Below are 14,417 nucleotides of genomic sequence, written 5' to 3' on the forward strand. Positions count from 1 at the left end.
CAGAAGAACAGCTGGAGCCTGTTCCCAGTGGGCAGATGCACACAGTTGCCAGATGAAGGGAAGAGCTAAGGAACAAGAGTCAACTTAGGACTAAAGCCACAGGTGGACAGTTAATGGCCCTTCCCATAGGGAATAAAAGAGGGGCGAATGGGGAGAGGTGATTACATGAGACAGAGCTGCCAGGAGAAGCAGCTGCTCTTCTGGTTTCTAGCTCATGTGTGCACACTCCAGTTTTGGCACTCGGTGGCGAAAAGGTTCACCAACACTGGGCTAAACCAATTTTGTTGTATACATGATGTACAGTAAAGGCTTTGAAACAGGAAGGAGCTGAAAATCTGATCAGGAGTTGAGGGTGGAATGGATCAAATATGCAAGTTCCGAATATGAAGCGGAAGAATGAAATTGACCAATTTCCATTATATACATGAAACCGCTGGGCGAGATCATTAGGAGGCCCGGGATAAAATACCATCAATACGCGGACGATACACAGTTGTATCTGTCCGCCCCGTGCCAACTCAATGAAGCGGTGGATGTGATGAACCGGGGTCTGGAGGCTGTTAAAGACTGGATGAGAGCTAACAAACTGGTACTCAACCTGGACAAGACCGAGTGGCTGTTGTGTTTCCCTCCCAACAATTCGGCCGACGTTCCAACACTCAGGCTGGGGGGTCAAAATTTATACCCCTCAGACAGGGTCCGCAACTTGGGAGTCCTCCTGGACCCACAGCTGAGTTTCGACCATCACTTGTCAGCTGTGACCAGGGGGGCATTTGCCCAGGTTCGCCTGGTGCGCCAGTTGCGGCCCTACCTGAACCGGGAGGCCCTCACAACAGTCACTCGAGCCCTTGTGATCTCTAGGCTGGAATACTGCAATGTGCTCTACATGGGGCTGCCCTTGAAGAGCATCCGGCGACTGCAGCTAGTCCAGAATGCAGCCGCGCGAGTGATTGTGGGCGCACCACGGTTCGCCCACATAACACCGATCCTCCGTGAGCTGCGCTGGCTACCTGTGGATCTCCGGGTGCACTTCAAGGTCCTACTTACCACGCATAAAGCGCTCCATGGTAGTGGATCTGGCTATTTGAGAGACTGCCTTCTGCCGATTACCTCCCTCCGTCCCATCAGATCGCATAGAGTAGGCCTCCTCCGAATTCCATCCGCCAGTCAGTGCCGACTGGCGACTTACGCGAAGGAGAGCCTTCTCAGTTGCAGCTCCGACGCTATGGAACAATCTTCCCATGGAGATCCGCACCCTCACCACCGTCCAGGCCTTCCGCACAGCCCTCAAGATCTGGCTATCCCGTCAGGCCTGGGGATAAGACTTTACTCTCGCCCCACCCAAATGTTGAATGAATGTTGTATTTTTACTGCTAATTATTTGTTACTCACAGTTTCTTTTGTGTTTTGTCCTGCACTCCCCTCCCCTATTATTGTAAGCCGCCCTGAGTCCCCTCAGGGAAAAGGGCGGCCTATAAATGTTTAATAAAACTAAAAAAAAAAACTAATAAGAGATGGTCTACAATCTCACCATTTTTCAAGGAGAACTTTCAAGAATCTCTTGGAAATCCTGTGCCTCATTCATAGGGAACCAGAGGAACATGGCATGAGGGTTCAATGAGAGATTGGGAAAAAATATAACAAATCCAAAAGAGAAGAAACCAGAAGCAGTAATACATTAATAAAGAGGGAAAGAATATACCAAGATACTGTACAGGAGGTTAATCTATAAAGGTACTAACCTAACTGGGCCAGCTAAACTGAAGAATGACACAACAGCCAACAAACTGGAAGAAGCAAGTGTACATACCAATAGCACTTAGACTTATATACCACTTCGTAGTGCTTTTACAGCTCTTTCTAAGCAGTGTACAGAGTCAGCATATTGTCCCCAACAATCTGGGTCCTCATTTTACCCACCTCAGAAGGATGGAAGGCTGAGTCAACCTTGAGCCGGTGAGATTTGAACTGCTGAACTGCAGCTAGCAGTCAGCTGAAATAGCCTGCAGCGCTGCACTCTAACCACTGCACCACCTCGGCTCTATACCAAAGAATACCAAAGAAAGAAGACTTAACAGAATGTGCAAAGTTTTGTACAATTAATTCCTTAATTTCTCATGTTTGTGAAACAATGTTCAGGATGATCTAACTCAGATTAGGGCCCTACATAGAAAGGGAAACATTCCTGATGGTTTTTAGAAAAGGCTGAGGAACAAGAGACATTATTCTTGATGTACACTGAGTAATTGAGAAATCCAAAGAATAGCAAAAAGACATTTACTGATGATGGGAAGGCCTTCAATTGTGTTAACCATGTCAAGCTATGGAATATCCTTAAGTAGGAATCTCAGAACATCCTCATAAAAAGTCTGTACATAGGACAGCAAGGAAGTCTGGGCAGAAAACAATGAAGTAGATTGTCTCAAAGGTGCTTTTTCAAGAAGCAACTGAACTTCCTTGTTTTTCTTTGAAGACATTTCATTTGTCATCCAAGATGCTGGAACTGGGCATGGCTATTCTAGTGAAGAGAAGGAGCAGGGGAGACAGGATAGCAATGTTGTAATATTTGAGGGGCTGCCACAGACAGGAAGGGGTCAAGCTATTTTCCAAGGCACCTGAAGGCTAGACAAGGAATAATGGATGAAAACTGATCAAGGAGAGAGATTCAACCTAGAAATAAGGAGAAATTTTCTGACAGTGAGAACAGTCAACCAATGGAACAGCTTGCGGTTGGAAGTTGTGGGAGATTCATCACTTGAGGACTTCAAGAAGAGATTGGACTGCCATCTGTCAGAAATGTGTAGGCAGGGTCTCATGCTTGGGCCAGAGGGGGGCGGGCTCTAGATGACCTAAAAGGTCACTTCCAACTCTATTAATCTGATGCAATATATTACAAGCTTCTTCAGTTCATTCTCATGCCAGTTTTGTTGTATTTAAGTACAATGACAATAAAGATTATATTTACTTATTCAATGAAATAGATTGGTGCTTGGTTGGCAAAGGAATGAAGTAAAGCTGTATATTCTCTCCTTATTTATTCAATCTATATGCAGAATATAGATTGAGAGAAGCTGGAGTGGAAGATGTATGCAATTTTATATTTGGAGAAAAAAGCATCAATAATCTTTATTGGGATTTTGATAGCCAAAATGCAAATCAATTGCAAGCTTTAGTAATGAAAGTCATGGAGCACAGTGAAAATTGGGACTACAGTTAAATATAAAGATAATCAAATTAATCACAAACGGATTCAGCAACCAGCCTTAGAATTGACCATGAAGACATTGAAATGGTGGATTGCTTTTGCCTTTTCAGATCACCTATCAACAATAAAAGAACCAGCAGTCAAGAAATTCATTCCAGATTAACACTTGATATGGTGGCAGTGAAGATCTTGGAGAAGATGCTGTGACGTGTTTATATATATTGTACAAAAAATTAGAATTGTGCAGTCATTAGTTTTCTTTGTGCTACTCTACAAATGTAAAAGTTGGACATTAAAGAAATGGAAAGCAAAGGGATGCCTTGAACTTTAGAGATGGAGGTGACTCCTGAGAATACCAGATAACAAACTTATTATAAATCAAGTCAATTTGGAATTCTCATTTGAAGCACAAATGAACAATCTCAAACTATAATATTTTGAACACATGTATAGACCTAGCTGCTTAGAGAAGTCCATAATTTTGGGAAAGATGAATGGAAAGTGAAGAAGCATCCAGCACAGTGGTGGGTTGCAGGCGGTACGCCACAGTAGGGGCATACTGGAGCCTTCCCAGAGCACTGGATACCGTTCCGATACGGTGCTCCAGAGGGCCCGCCCGCCCACCCAAGCTCCTTACCTGTCTTTTAAGGCTTCCATGCTTCCGCGCATATGCATGGTACATACAGCGCCTAGCTGAAGCGTCGTGGAGGCGCTAAGATGCATGCGTGCGTTGCACATGTCCATGTGGACGCCACCAGGCCTGTTACAACAGGATCCGGAACCCACCACTGATCCAGCAATAATGTAAAAGGATTAGCTCATCCTGTAGCATATCTATACATGATCTATAAGAATTAACACTGATTTAATGCTAACTAGCAGTTGTTATTATAGTATCATTATCATTTACAGCACAGTGTTGACTGTAGAAAATTCTCATGTTCAATTTTGTGATATCATTTGGTATAAGAAGTTGCAAGGTGTTGGGCTGGAAAAATATGTGGTTAAGAGACATATATTTCCAATAGAATTAAGTTTCCTGAGATGGTGTTAGATTACAGCTTCAGAATTTGCAATCAGCACATCTTTGAACCCAAGGTGCGTGAAGCAGAATCCTCATCTTATTGACAATATAAGCACTTACAATCCTCCTTGGATACAGAACACATGTTAGAACACATATTATTTTTGAAATAAATGGTGGTGAGAGGGGGATGGTTGCAAAACACTAGGGACCCAATATCTTGTCACTGATATGTTCAGGTTTTTTTCCTCCAATTTACTTCTCAGAAAAGTACATTCCTCTGCAAATAATTTTTCATATATAATATGACCATTATATATATATATATATATATATATATATATATATATATATATATATATATATATATATATATATATATATATATATATATATATATATATATATATATATATATATATATATATATATATATAACACTGATATATATATATATATATATATATATATATATATATATATATATATATATATATATATATATATATATATATATATATATATATATAACACTGATATATATATATAACACTGATATATATATATATATATATATATATATATATATATATATATATATATATATATATATATATATATATATATATATATAAACACTGATATATATATATATATATATATATATATATATATATATATATATATATATATATATATATATATATACACACATATACATATATACATACACATATACATATACATACACACACACACACACACACACACACAGTATGTCCTCTTGAGAAAATGGCATATCCAAAAGGAGAAAGGATCATCCTGTGAGGATGATCGTGACAAAGTAGGGACTTATTTTCATTTAATTTTTCTAGATTCAGAATCTAATATATCCTACGACATAAAGAGCAATATTTCCAACATTGCTATATCTTGCTAAATACATATTTGATTGATTGTGTGCCAACAAGTCAGTGTCAATTCTTATTGACCACGTAGGTAGATTTTCTCCAGGACAATCTAGGCTTAACTTGGCCTTCATGGTATTGGATCTGGGTACTTGAGAGACCGCCTGCTGCCAATTACCTCCTACAGACCCATTAGATCTCACAGGGTTGGCCTCCTCCAGGTGCCATCTACCAGCCAATGCCAGCTGGCTATTACCCGGGGGAGGGCCTCCTCTGTGGCAGCTCTGGCTCTCTGGAATGAACTCCCCGCAGGGATTCGGACCCTCACCTCTCTCCAGGCCTTCCGAAAAGCCATCAAAACCTGGCTTTGCCGGCAGGCCTGGAGGTGATGAGTTCCCTCCCCTCTCGACATGTATGGTTGTGCAACTGTTGCTTATTTTTATTATTTGTATTTCGTTTTTATGTTCCCCTTTTTCCCCTTTTGAATTGTTCGCCGCCCTGAGTCCTCCCGGAGAAGGGCGGCATATAAATAATAAAATTCTATTCTATTCTATTCCTTTCAGATCTTTCAATGGTGGATCCATCACCACTGTAACTGGTTATCCATTCATCTTGGGGATGGTCATCCTCCTTTCATTCCATTCATCGGTCACAGCATTAGAGCCTTCTCCAGAGGACTAGGTCTTCAGAAAATAAGTCCAAAGTAAGATAATTTGAGCGTAACCATTTGTGCCTTGAGTGAGAACTCTGGGTTGATTTGTTCAATGATCCATTTATCTTTGGCTATCCATAGTATATTGAGGAGTCATAGCTAATGCCAAACTTCAAACTCATTGATTAAATACATTACAGGATAATGTTCAACATTAAGAAGCTCCAAGTAGCTCATAATGGAGTAAATTATTATTTTACTGTTAATTTACACTTATTATTCTGCCCGCTCCCATAGACTCTAGGAAATGGGACTCCATATCTTCCAGGGACATATTTATTTATTCATCTAGATGTGTTGGACTACAATTCTCATGGAAACTTTTGCTCACCACAGTTGAAGGGCAGTGGTTTGAGGAAACTTGGTCCATTCTTAGTCTGATCATCACGCTAGTCCATTCTTGGCATTGGACAAAGATGCTGGAGTAGAAGCTTACTGCCCTTGAAATTAGATCCCCACCTCTTCCTTGTGTTATACCAGTGATGGCTAACCTTTTCATTGCTGCATGCCAAAAGCCCACACGTGCCCATAATGAAATGCACACGTGACACCCCCCATGAGCCACGCCCCCAATCATTCCATATGTGCTCCCTGTATGTGCCTTGCCCTGCTACGCATGCGCACATGACCCACCCATGCCCCCTTGCTCCCTGCACATGCACAGCAGAGACCCCAAAACTAGCTGGCCAGCGGGAGGTGTGCATGCACCCATGGGGGAGCTGAGCTGACTAGCTGGCCAGCGGGAGGTGTGCATGCACCCATGGTGGAGCCGAGCTGGGGCGACGGCTCGTGTGCCCACAGAGAGGGCTCTACATGCCACCTGTGGTACAGGTGCCATAAGTTCACCATCACGCTGTTATACTATAGGATTGTCACTTCCTCCGCCTCTCTAGTTGTGGATGGTGCTTCTGCCCTATCAGAAGTGAGGTGGCACAAAGAGGGAAAGTTGCTCCTGCATCCAGGAAGCAAGAGAGGGAACTGCGCTCCCTACTAGGGAAGTCAAGAAAGAACCGGGGAGGTGGGAGGAGGGAGAGTATTTGGGCTGATTCCCTTCTCTCATTCCGCTGCGACCTCCGCAGCGTTCAAGCAACCGTTCCCTCTCTCTGAGAGAGAGAGCGAGAAAGAGAGCAGGAAAACAGTCGTCCTCGCTGACGAGCTTCTGGGTCAGGATTGGAGGATTTATCCCAAAGACGGATCGATCATCTGGGGTGGGTTAGGGGGGGGGGGAGTTCAAACGGCAGCCAAGCGAGAAGCCAAACGAGCCAGGCGCAGCTACAAACTGGGTTGCGTTTTGCAACTTTCCTCCAGCCCGCCTTCGTCCGCCGTAATCCGGGATGGCTTCCAATTTTAACGATATAGTAAAGCAAGGGTACGTCAAGATTAGGAGCAGGCGTTTGGGCGTAAGTATTTTACGATTGCTTTGGGGCGTCCCTCCTCTCCCCATTTCACCCCCCCTCTCCCCATCCCCGCTTCTCCCCTTGGCATTTTCATCCGAGACTGAGCGGCAGGGTTTGAGACTTGCCAGATGCTCCTCGCGGCCGCCGGGTGGGTTGGTGGGAATCGGTCTGGGTGTCTGAAGGAAAAGAAAATCAAACCAACGTCTGCTTTAGTGTTCTAGTTATTGACTTATCCCTTGCGGAGAGTTGAGTTTTTCCAGATCCTTGCGTTAAGTACCCGAAAGAATTTCAAGGCACATTTCTACATAGCGGTTCAGCAAATGGAAAATAAGAGATCTGCGCTGGCATTAAATGGGTATTTTCAGGGTTTTCAACTGTGCTGGTAGCAAGCACCGAATGTGGCAGAATCCTTCCTCAAAGGGGACTGGGGCGAGTGGTGTCTTGTGGTAATTGGGTTGGAGGCAATGGCTTGATTGGAAATTGATTTAGAAACCGGGAATCGACAGATTGAGGCAGTCTGTGTCTCCTAACTTTTCACCTCTTTCCTGAAGAGGAGCCTCCGTCAGTGGCACCTTGGAGACATGCAGCTTAATCCCAGGTAACTTCACGCAGAAGTGAGACTTGGGGTGGGTTGATGTACAAGGGTGCAGTATTGGTTAGGGCAAAAGAGCAAGCAAACTTCAGGACAGCTGTGCGATTGGCATTTGCAATGGGGTTTGGTTTAAAGTCTTGTGGCACCTTGGAGATGCGCAGCTTGCTTAATCCTAGGTAACTTCACTCAGAAGTGAGACCTGTGGTGGGTTGATGACTGGAACGGTGCAATATTGGCTTTTTATACAAAGAAGTAGACAATACTTTAAGTAAAATGTGCGTAGAATTGCCGTCAAGGCAACAGGCGTCATTTAGAATCAACACGCATAAGCTTGTGCTGGCACAACTGTTTGAGATAAGAAACCAGTAATTACACACACACACACACACACACACACACACACACACACACAAACACAAACACACAAACATGATTACCCAGAAGTAAATCTTCATGGCTTCAGTAGGTCGGTTGCTTAGGAGTATAAATGTGCTGAAAAGTCCAAATTGATGCAAAATATTCTTAGGAATAGAACTGCTGTGTTCATCCCACTTGAATAAAACCAGCCCTGCAAGTAGAAAAAAAAATCTACATTATTTACACTTAATGAGTCTTGTATCTCATCATCTGCGCCAGAGAACTCTGAAGTTCTGCGGATACTAAACCAGTTGAACCCATCATGCTTTCGTTAGCTGTCTCTTTAAAATGTACTGTCACTCTGCATGTGAGTCACATGGAAATACCATTCAAGTAAACCCGTTCCTCCAAGTCAGATGTTGATGGTGTGTTTCCCCCAGAGGATTCCTTCATTCATGAAACTTTTTATAGATCGGGGAAGTCAGTAAGCCTTTGGCATGGAAAATAAATTTAGATAAATTTGAAACTGGAGTCTTGGGGAGATAACACCCATATCAATCCCCCACAAGTCCTACTGTGCAGAGCCGTTTACTTAGTTTGTGTGCATAGAAAACTCTGCGTGGGAATTTTTATTTGCCATAAAAAAATACTTGGAACAGGTTTGCACCTCTTGATTTTTCGGAAGGGTCTCAATTTGGTTGTCATGTTTGTGCTGGAGCATTTCTTTCATTGTTTATCTATCCAGCACACTTTTTCAGTAAAAAAAAAAATCCACAAAGAGGCTAAGCATGAAAATATTAAGAGTCTTATGGACTGTTTTGTACCAGACAGTTGCTGGTGAATTGCTAGCTGTTTTGCCAGTTATTGTGGCTTCCCTTGAGAAGTTGATTCATAGACATCTGCAAGGCTTTAACTCTTTGGAGGCACATTGTCTGCAGCTTTGATAAACAATGGGGCCGATGTCTCAGATTTGGAAGAAATGGGATGCAATTTTAACTCAAGCGCCCTTCATTTCACCAGGTGGATAGTAAATGTCACTGGTACTGTAAAAATAGGAGAGCTTCTTTATAATTGAAAGGTTCACGCAGTGTGAACCTGGTGCTGTGTGCTGCCTATATGTGAGTGTTGGAAGAGCTATGTGGTTGAAAAGAATAAATGCACTGATAGAATAGAATAACAGAGTTGGAAGGGACCTTGGAGGTCTTCTAGTCCAACCCCATGCTTAGGCAGGAAACCCCACACCACTTCAGACAAATGGTTATCCAGCATCTTCTTAAAAACTTCCAGTGTTGGAGCATTCACAACTTCTGGAGGCAAGTGGTTCCACTGATTAATTGTTCTAACTATCAGGAAATTTATCCTTAGTTCTGGGTTGCTTCTCTCCTTGATTAGTTTCCACCCATTGCTTCTTGTCCTGCCCTCAGGGGCTTTGGAAAATAGCTTGACTCCCTCTTCTTTGTGGCAGTTCACCCAGTGATCCTGGATACCTGTTCCTAATTGTACACAGGTAGTCCTTGACTTACAACCATTTGTTAGAAACTGTTAGAAGTTACTAACAGTAACTTTTTCAATGGCACTGAAAAAGTAACATATGACTCAGAGGTGGGTTCCTACCAGTTCGCACCAGTGGACCAGGAAAGCAGGCCACACCTACAGAAGAGGTTCCAAAATTTTTTGAAACCCACCACTGCCACACACACACACACAGACAGACAGACAGACTGACAGAGAGAGAGAGAGAGAGAGAGAGAGAGAGAGAGAGAAAGAAAGGAAGGAAGAAATAAATAAATGAATAAAAAAAGAAAAAAGAAAGAAAAAGAGTGAGAGAGAGATGAAAGAAAAAAAGAAAAAGGGACAGAGAGGCAAAAGGAAGGAAAGAGAGAGAGAGCGAGAGAGAGAAAGAAAGAAAGAAAGAAAGAAAGAAAGAAAGAAAGAAAGAAAGAAAGAAAACAAATGGCTGGCAAGCCACTACCACCAGGTCACATGGCCGGCAAGCCACTCCGACAAAGGAGGCCACACCCACAGAGTAGGTTCCAAAATTTTTTGAAACCCACCTCTGATATGACTGGTCCTCACACTTACAAGTGCCACATCATTCCCATGGCCCTGTGACCATGGGTGCATGGCAATCATGTATTTAAACTAAAGAGCAGTGGTTAGAATCCAGTATTGCAGGCTATTATTGCTGCCTGCTGCCTGCCTGCCAATCTGGCAGTTTGAATCTCACCAGGCTCAAGGTTGACTCAGCCTTCCATCCATCCAAGGTCAGTAAAATGAGGACCCAGATTGTTGGGGGCAAGAGGCTGCCTCTGTAAACCATTTACAGAGGGCTGTAAAACACTGTGAAGCAGCATAGAAGTCTAAGTGCTATTGCTATTTACGATAGTTGCAGCGTCCCAGGGTTATGTAATTACCATTTGTGACTTTCTCATCCAGCTTTCAACAAGCAAAATCAATCGGAGAAGCGGGATTGACTTAAGGACTGCAGTGATTTGCTTAACAACTGTAGCAATAAAGATCATCAAATCAAGATGTCATGCTTCATAACGGAAATCCTGATCCCAATTGTGGTCTTAAATCGAGGACTGTCTGTACAAATATAATTCCTAATTTTTAGTGACCTATTATATATTTCTAAGTAAAGATGTTCAGATTAGCATCTCCAAAGCTCGGAAATTTCTGAAGAAGACAAAATGGGCTGGAGGTTATGTTTACTACATCACTATCTTATCTCTCCTCCAAAATGCTTAAAAAATGTCTACTTTGCCTCCTTCGTTTTAGTTTTACAATAAATAAGGAAAAAGTAAAGGTTCCCCTGCACATGCGGGCACCACCCTCCCTAGTTGTTTCTGGCTCTAGGGGGCAGTGCTCATCTCCGTTTCAAAGCCAAAGAGCCAGCGCTGTCCAAAGACGTCTCTGTGGTTATATGGCTGGCATGACTCAACACCGAAGGCACATGGAACGCTTTTACCTTCCCACCAAAGTGGTCCCTATTTTTCTACTTGCATTTTTTAATTTGCTTTCAAACTGCTAGGTTGGCCAAAACTGGGACAAGTAACGGGAGCTCATTCCATTACCTGGCGCTAAGGATTCTAACTGCTGAACTGCCGACATTCTGATCAACAAGTGTCTTAGCCACTGAGCCACTGTGTTCCAATTTACAATGAATACATACGGTCAATTAGGAAAAGTGAGAGATCATTATTTGATTTCTATATGGCACTAGTGTTATGGTTTTTGTTTAATTGTACTTAGGAAATAAATGACATTGTTTTTTTTTTACAATATGCTAAACCAAACCAAATAAAGGGTTTAATGTGATGTATGAACAATATTTTGCACTAACCCAAATAACTTTATGGCTAAACTGAACCTGACATTCCTTGGGTCTTAGTCCCAAATTATAACATTTATACACCACTGTATAGAACAAGGAGGCAAGCTAATACCTTCTAAGCATTTCGGAATGCACTTTCCATTATCACTAGCTAAGAATTTGAAAATAAGTTGGTGCAGGAACACGTCCAGTTTCCAGTCTGTCTGGTCCTCCAGTTTCAGAATAGAAGGAAGATTTATTTTATTGATAATGGGTGGATTAGGGGGATCATGTTGACATTCAATCCAGACAAGATGGAATGGATAAATATGACTCAAAGTTTAACTTTGATTAGACAGTGTTCCACTTCTCCTGAAAGTACCAGCCCTCTCTGTTTGGGAGTGCTTTTTGATGCTCAGGGATTAATTTTTTGCACAGCCATATCTAGTGTGATAAATGTGACCCTTCCTGGGCTGATCAGATTCAATATCTTAGCCTTGGATGCATTCATCTTAACTATCGCAGCACACTTGCATCAGGCTAACGAGAGCTAGTGGGATGCAGTTAAAAGGACAAATGAGAACCCGAAGGATCCGTCTTCAAGTCTAAAGACCATTCAAAAGAGAGAATAAAAAAGGTCAAAAAGGGAACACAAAGACCAAAAAACTCCTCCGCAGCAATCAACACTCAGATGAGCAGAGATCAACCCCAGGATTAACATAACCCTAACAATCAATAAGTAAAGTAAGCCCTAATTAAGGAACTGCCAAGCAAACCACCAAAACCAAACCAACCAACCCTGACAGAGCAAGTCAGTAGGATGTAAAAGGAGAACAAATCTCACTCCCTATTAGCACTGATGATAGTACCCAGTTTGGTAATGAAACATCTGCAAGAAAACAAGTATGTTCAGAGAACACCAAGGACTTCTCATTTTTTCCAAGTCTCCCATCAACTATAGAACTACACATAGGATACTTTGCACTACTCACTCTTCATTTCAGATCAAGAAGAAGGATGCTATTGGAGCAGGAGCTGCTGTGCACGCTAATCTTACTTTTTATTTATTTACAAAAAAAGCAAAAATGAATGAATGAATGGTGCAAAATTCAGCAGCTAGGCTCCTGCATCACCCAATGGCTGTCTTGAAGGATCTGCATTGATAGCAAATTGTCTACTAAGCACAATATGCCGTGTTTGGTTTAAATAAAGAAGACTGAATCAATTTTGATTCCTGGTAACTACATGGATGTACACTGGCATCAGCAAAGCAGAAGCAAATGGGATTCTCTCATAATGTGAATTTTGGTGTTGCTTCTAAGTATGTAAGGGACAGAGTTTTTGTAGTGAAGCCCTAATGCACATTTTGGCATTCAGAGGACAGTTTTGGATTCTGTGGACATGTCTGTAGTTTTCCTGGTAATGGTATGGAAGGTTACTATTGTCTTTGAGGGTGTTTTTTGACTTCCTAGTTGAACCTATGGCTGTGATATATCCTTCTGGTTATCCATTCAACTTCTAATAATTGCTTAATTGTTTTGGGGTCCACCAAGGTTGGCTCTATTCTGCCACTTGTTTTTAAATAAACTTACGTATGACAGGGGTGGGTTTCTTCCAGCATTACCGCCGGTTCAATGCATGCACGATTTTGCGCACATGTGCACTTGCCTATAAATAGGTCTGCAGATGCGCAGAATATTTAAAAAGATGAAAAAAAGATGTTGCGGCAACCAGGGAGCCAGTTTGGGGGCATGGCGAGCTTGCTGTCTTTACCGGTTCGGAGTCTCAGTTGCTATTTCCCCTACTGGTTTCACCGAACTGGTGTGAACTGGTAGGAACCCACCTCTGAGGTATGGCTTCCTGTCTTTCAAGAGGCCTTAGCTGAAGAGGTCTCCATTGTCAGAGGCCTCTTGCTATGGGAGTGAGAGAAGACTTATATAAAATCATTTGGGTTGCACTTACTCCCCCGATCTTTACCATTAGAAGACTAACTCATTTCAACAGGCTTCTAATTGTTAATGGTAGTCATAGTAAATGGAGTTAATTTTGTTAATATCCCGATCGCAATAATTATATGATGCTCTGACATTTTTATGCATGTTTATTATCATGATTATTATCATTACTGTGCTTGTGTTAATTTGATTAATTTAAACCTAATTACTTAAATTGGTTTACTATGGATATTTGATGTGTATGGTTATGTTGTTACCCACTGGGAGTCGTCATAAAATATAGCTATGTACAAGCATGATAAATAAATACCAATTATTTTATTGTTCCTCTAATCAGTATTTTTTATTTTTTTTTAATATTCTGCTTTTGTTTCTAAATTTTGTAGATGTTTTGAGTACTTACCAAAATAAAAAGGCAGAGTAAAAATCAGAAAAGCAAATAAATAAGAGTTTTAAATCCTTATTTTGACTTTTAACAATCTTTTCAGCTTTCTGGACAAGGTTGTTGCTAGTATGAGGTATAAATCAAAGAGATGGAATAAATTCGAATTAAAAAAAATCCCTCCCACCAGCCCACCTCATCAAGTATATGGATTTAGATTGCATGTGGAGTAATTAATGTAACATTACTACAACCAGAGGTGATATCCAGACGGTTCTCTCCAGTTCAGGTGAACTGGTATCAGTGGCTGTGGGCGGCTCTTCCCACCCGCCCTGACATAATGCACGAGCATTGTACATGCACAAAAGGCGGTGCACATGCGTAGATGAGGTGCATGCGCTCATATTTGCTAACTGGTAGGGAAGGTAAGTGAATCCTACCACTGCTACAAACCATATTTTGAGATTGTGACTAAGGTAGACAACTTTAACCACAGTTTCAACCTTGAAATGATTTTAAAGACTAATTTAAGTAAAGTTAATCATATCTAATAATTATACCTATAGAGG

The 14,417-nt window shown here is 41.7% G+C and overlaps 1 protein-coding gene across 2 annotated transcripts in view; it reads left to right on the forward strand.

Annotated features, from left to right (window-relative positions):
• The first annotated feature begins 6,885 nt into the window (after positions 1–6,885).
• Positions 6,886–14,417, forward strand: part of DOK5 (docking protein 5) — a 66,256-nt gene continuing 58,724 nt past the window's right edge. For both annotated transcript variants that reach the window (XM_087720484.1, XM_087720485.1), the window contains exon 1: positions 6,886–7,249. In XM_087720484.1, coding sequence (XP_087576610.1) covers positions 7,184–7,249 — 66 coding nt within the window. In that variant the 5' untranslated portion in view covers positions 6,886–7,183. The remainder of the gene's footprint in view (positions 7,250–14,417) is intronic.

This window comes from Thamnophis sirtalis, unplaced genomic scaffold (assembly GCF_051295495.1).
Source record: "Thamnophis sirtalis isolate CommonGarterSnake01/CBP01778 unplaced genomic scaffold, rThaSir2_p1.2 scaffold_7, whole genome shotgun sequence".
Taxonomy (NCBI): Eukaryota; Metazoa; Chordata; class Lepidosauria; order Squamata; family Natricidae; genus Thamnophis; species Thamnophis sirtalis.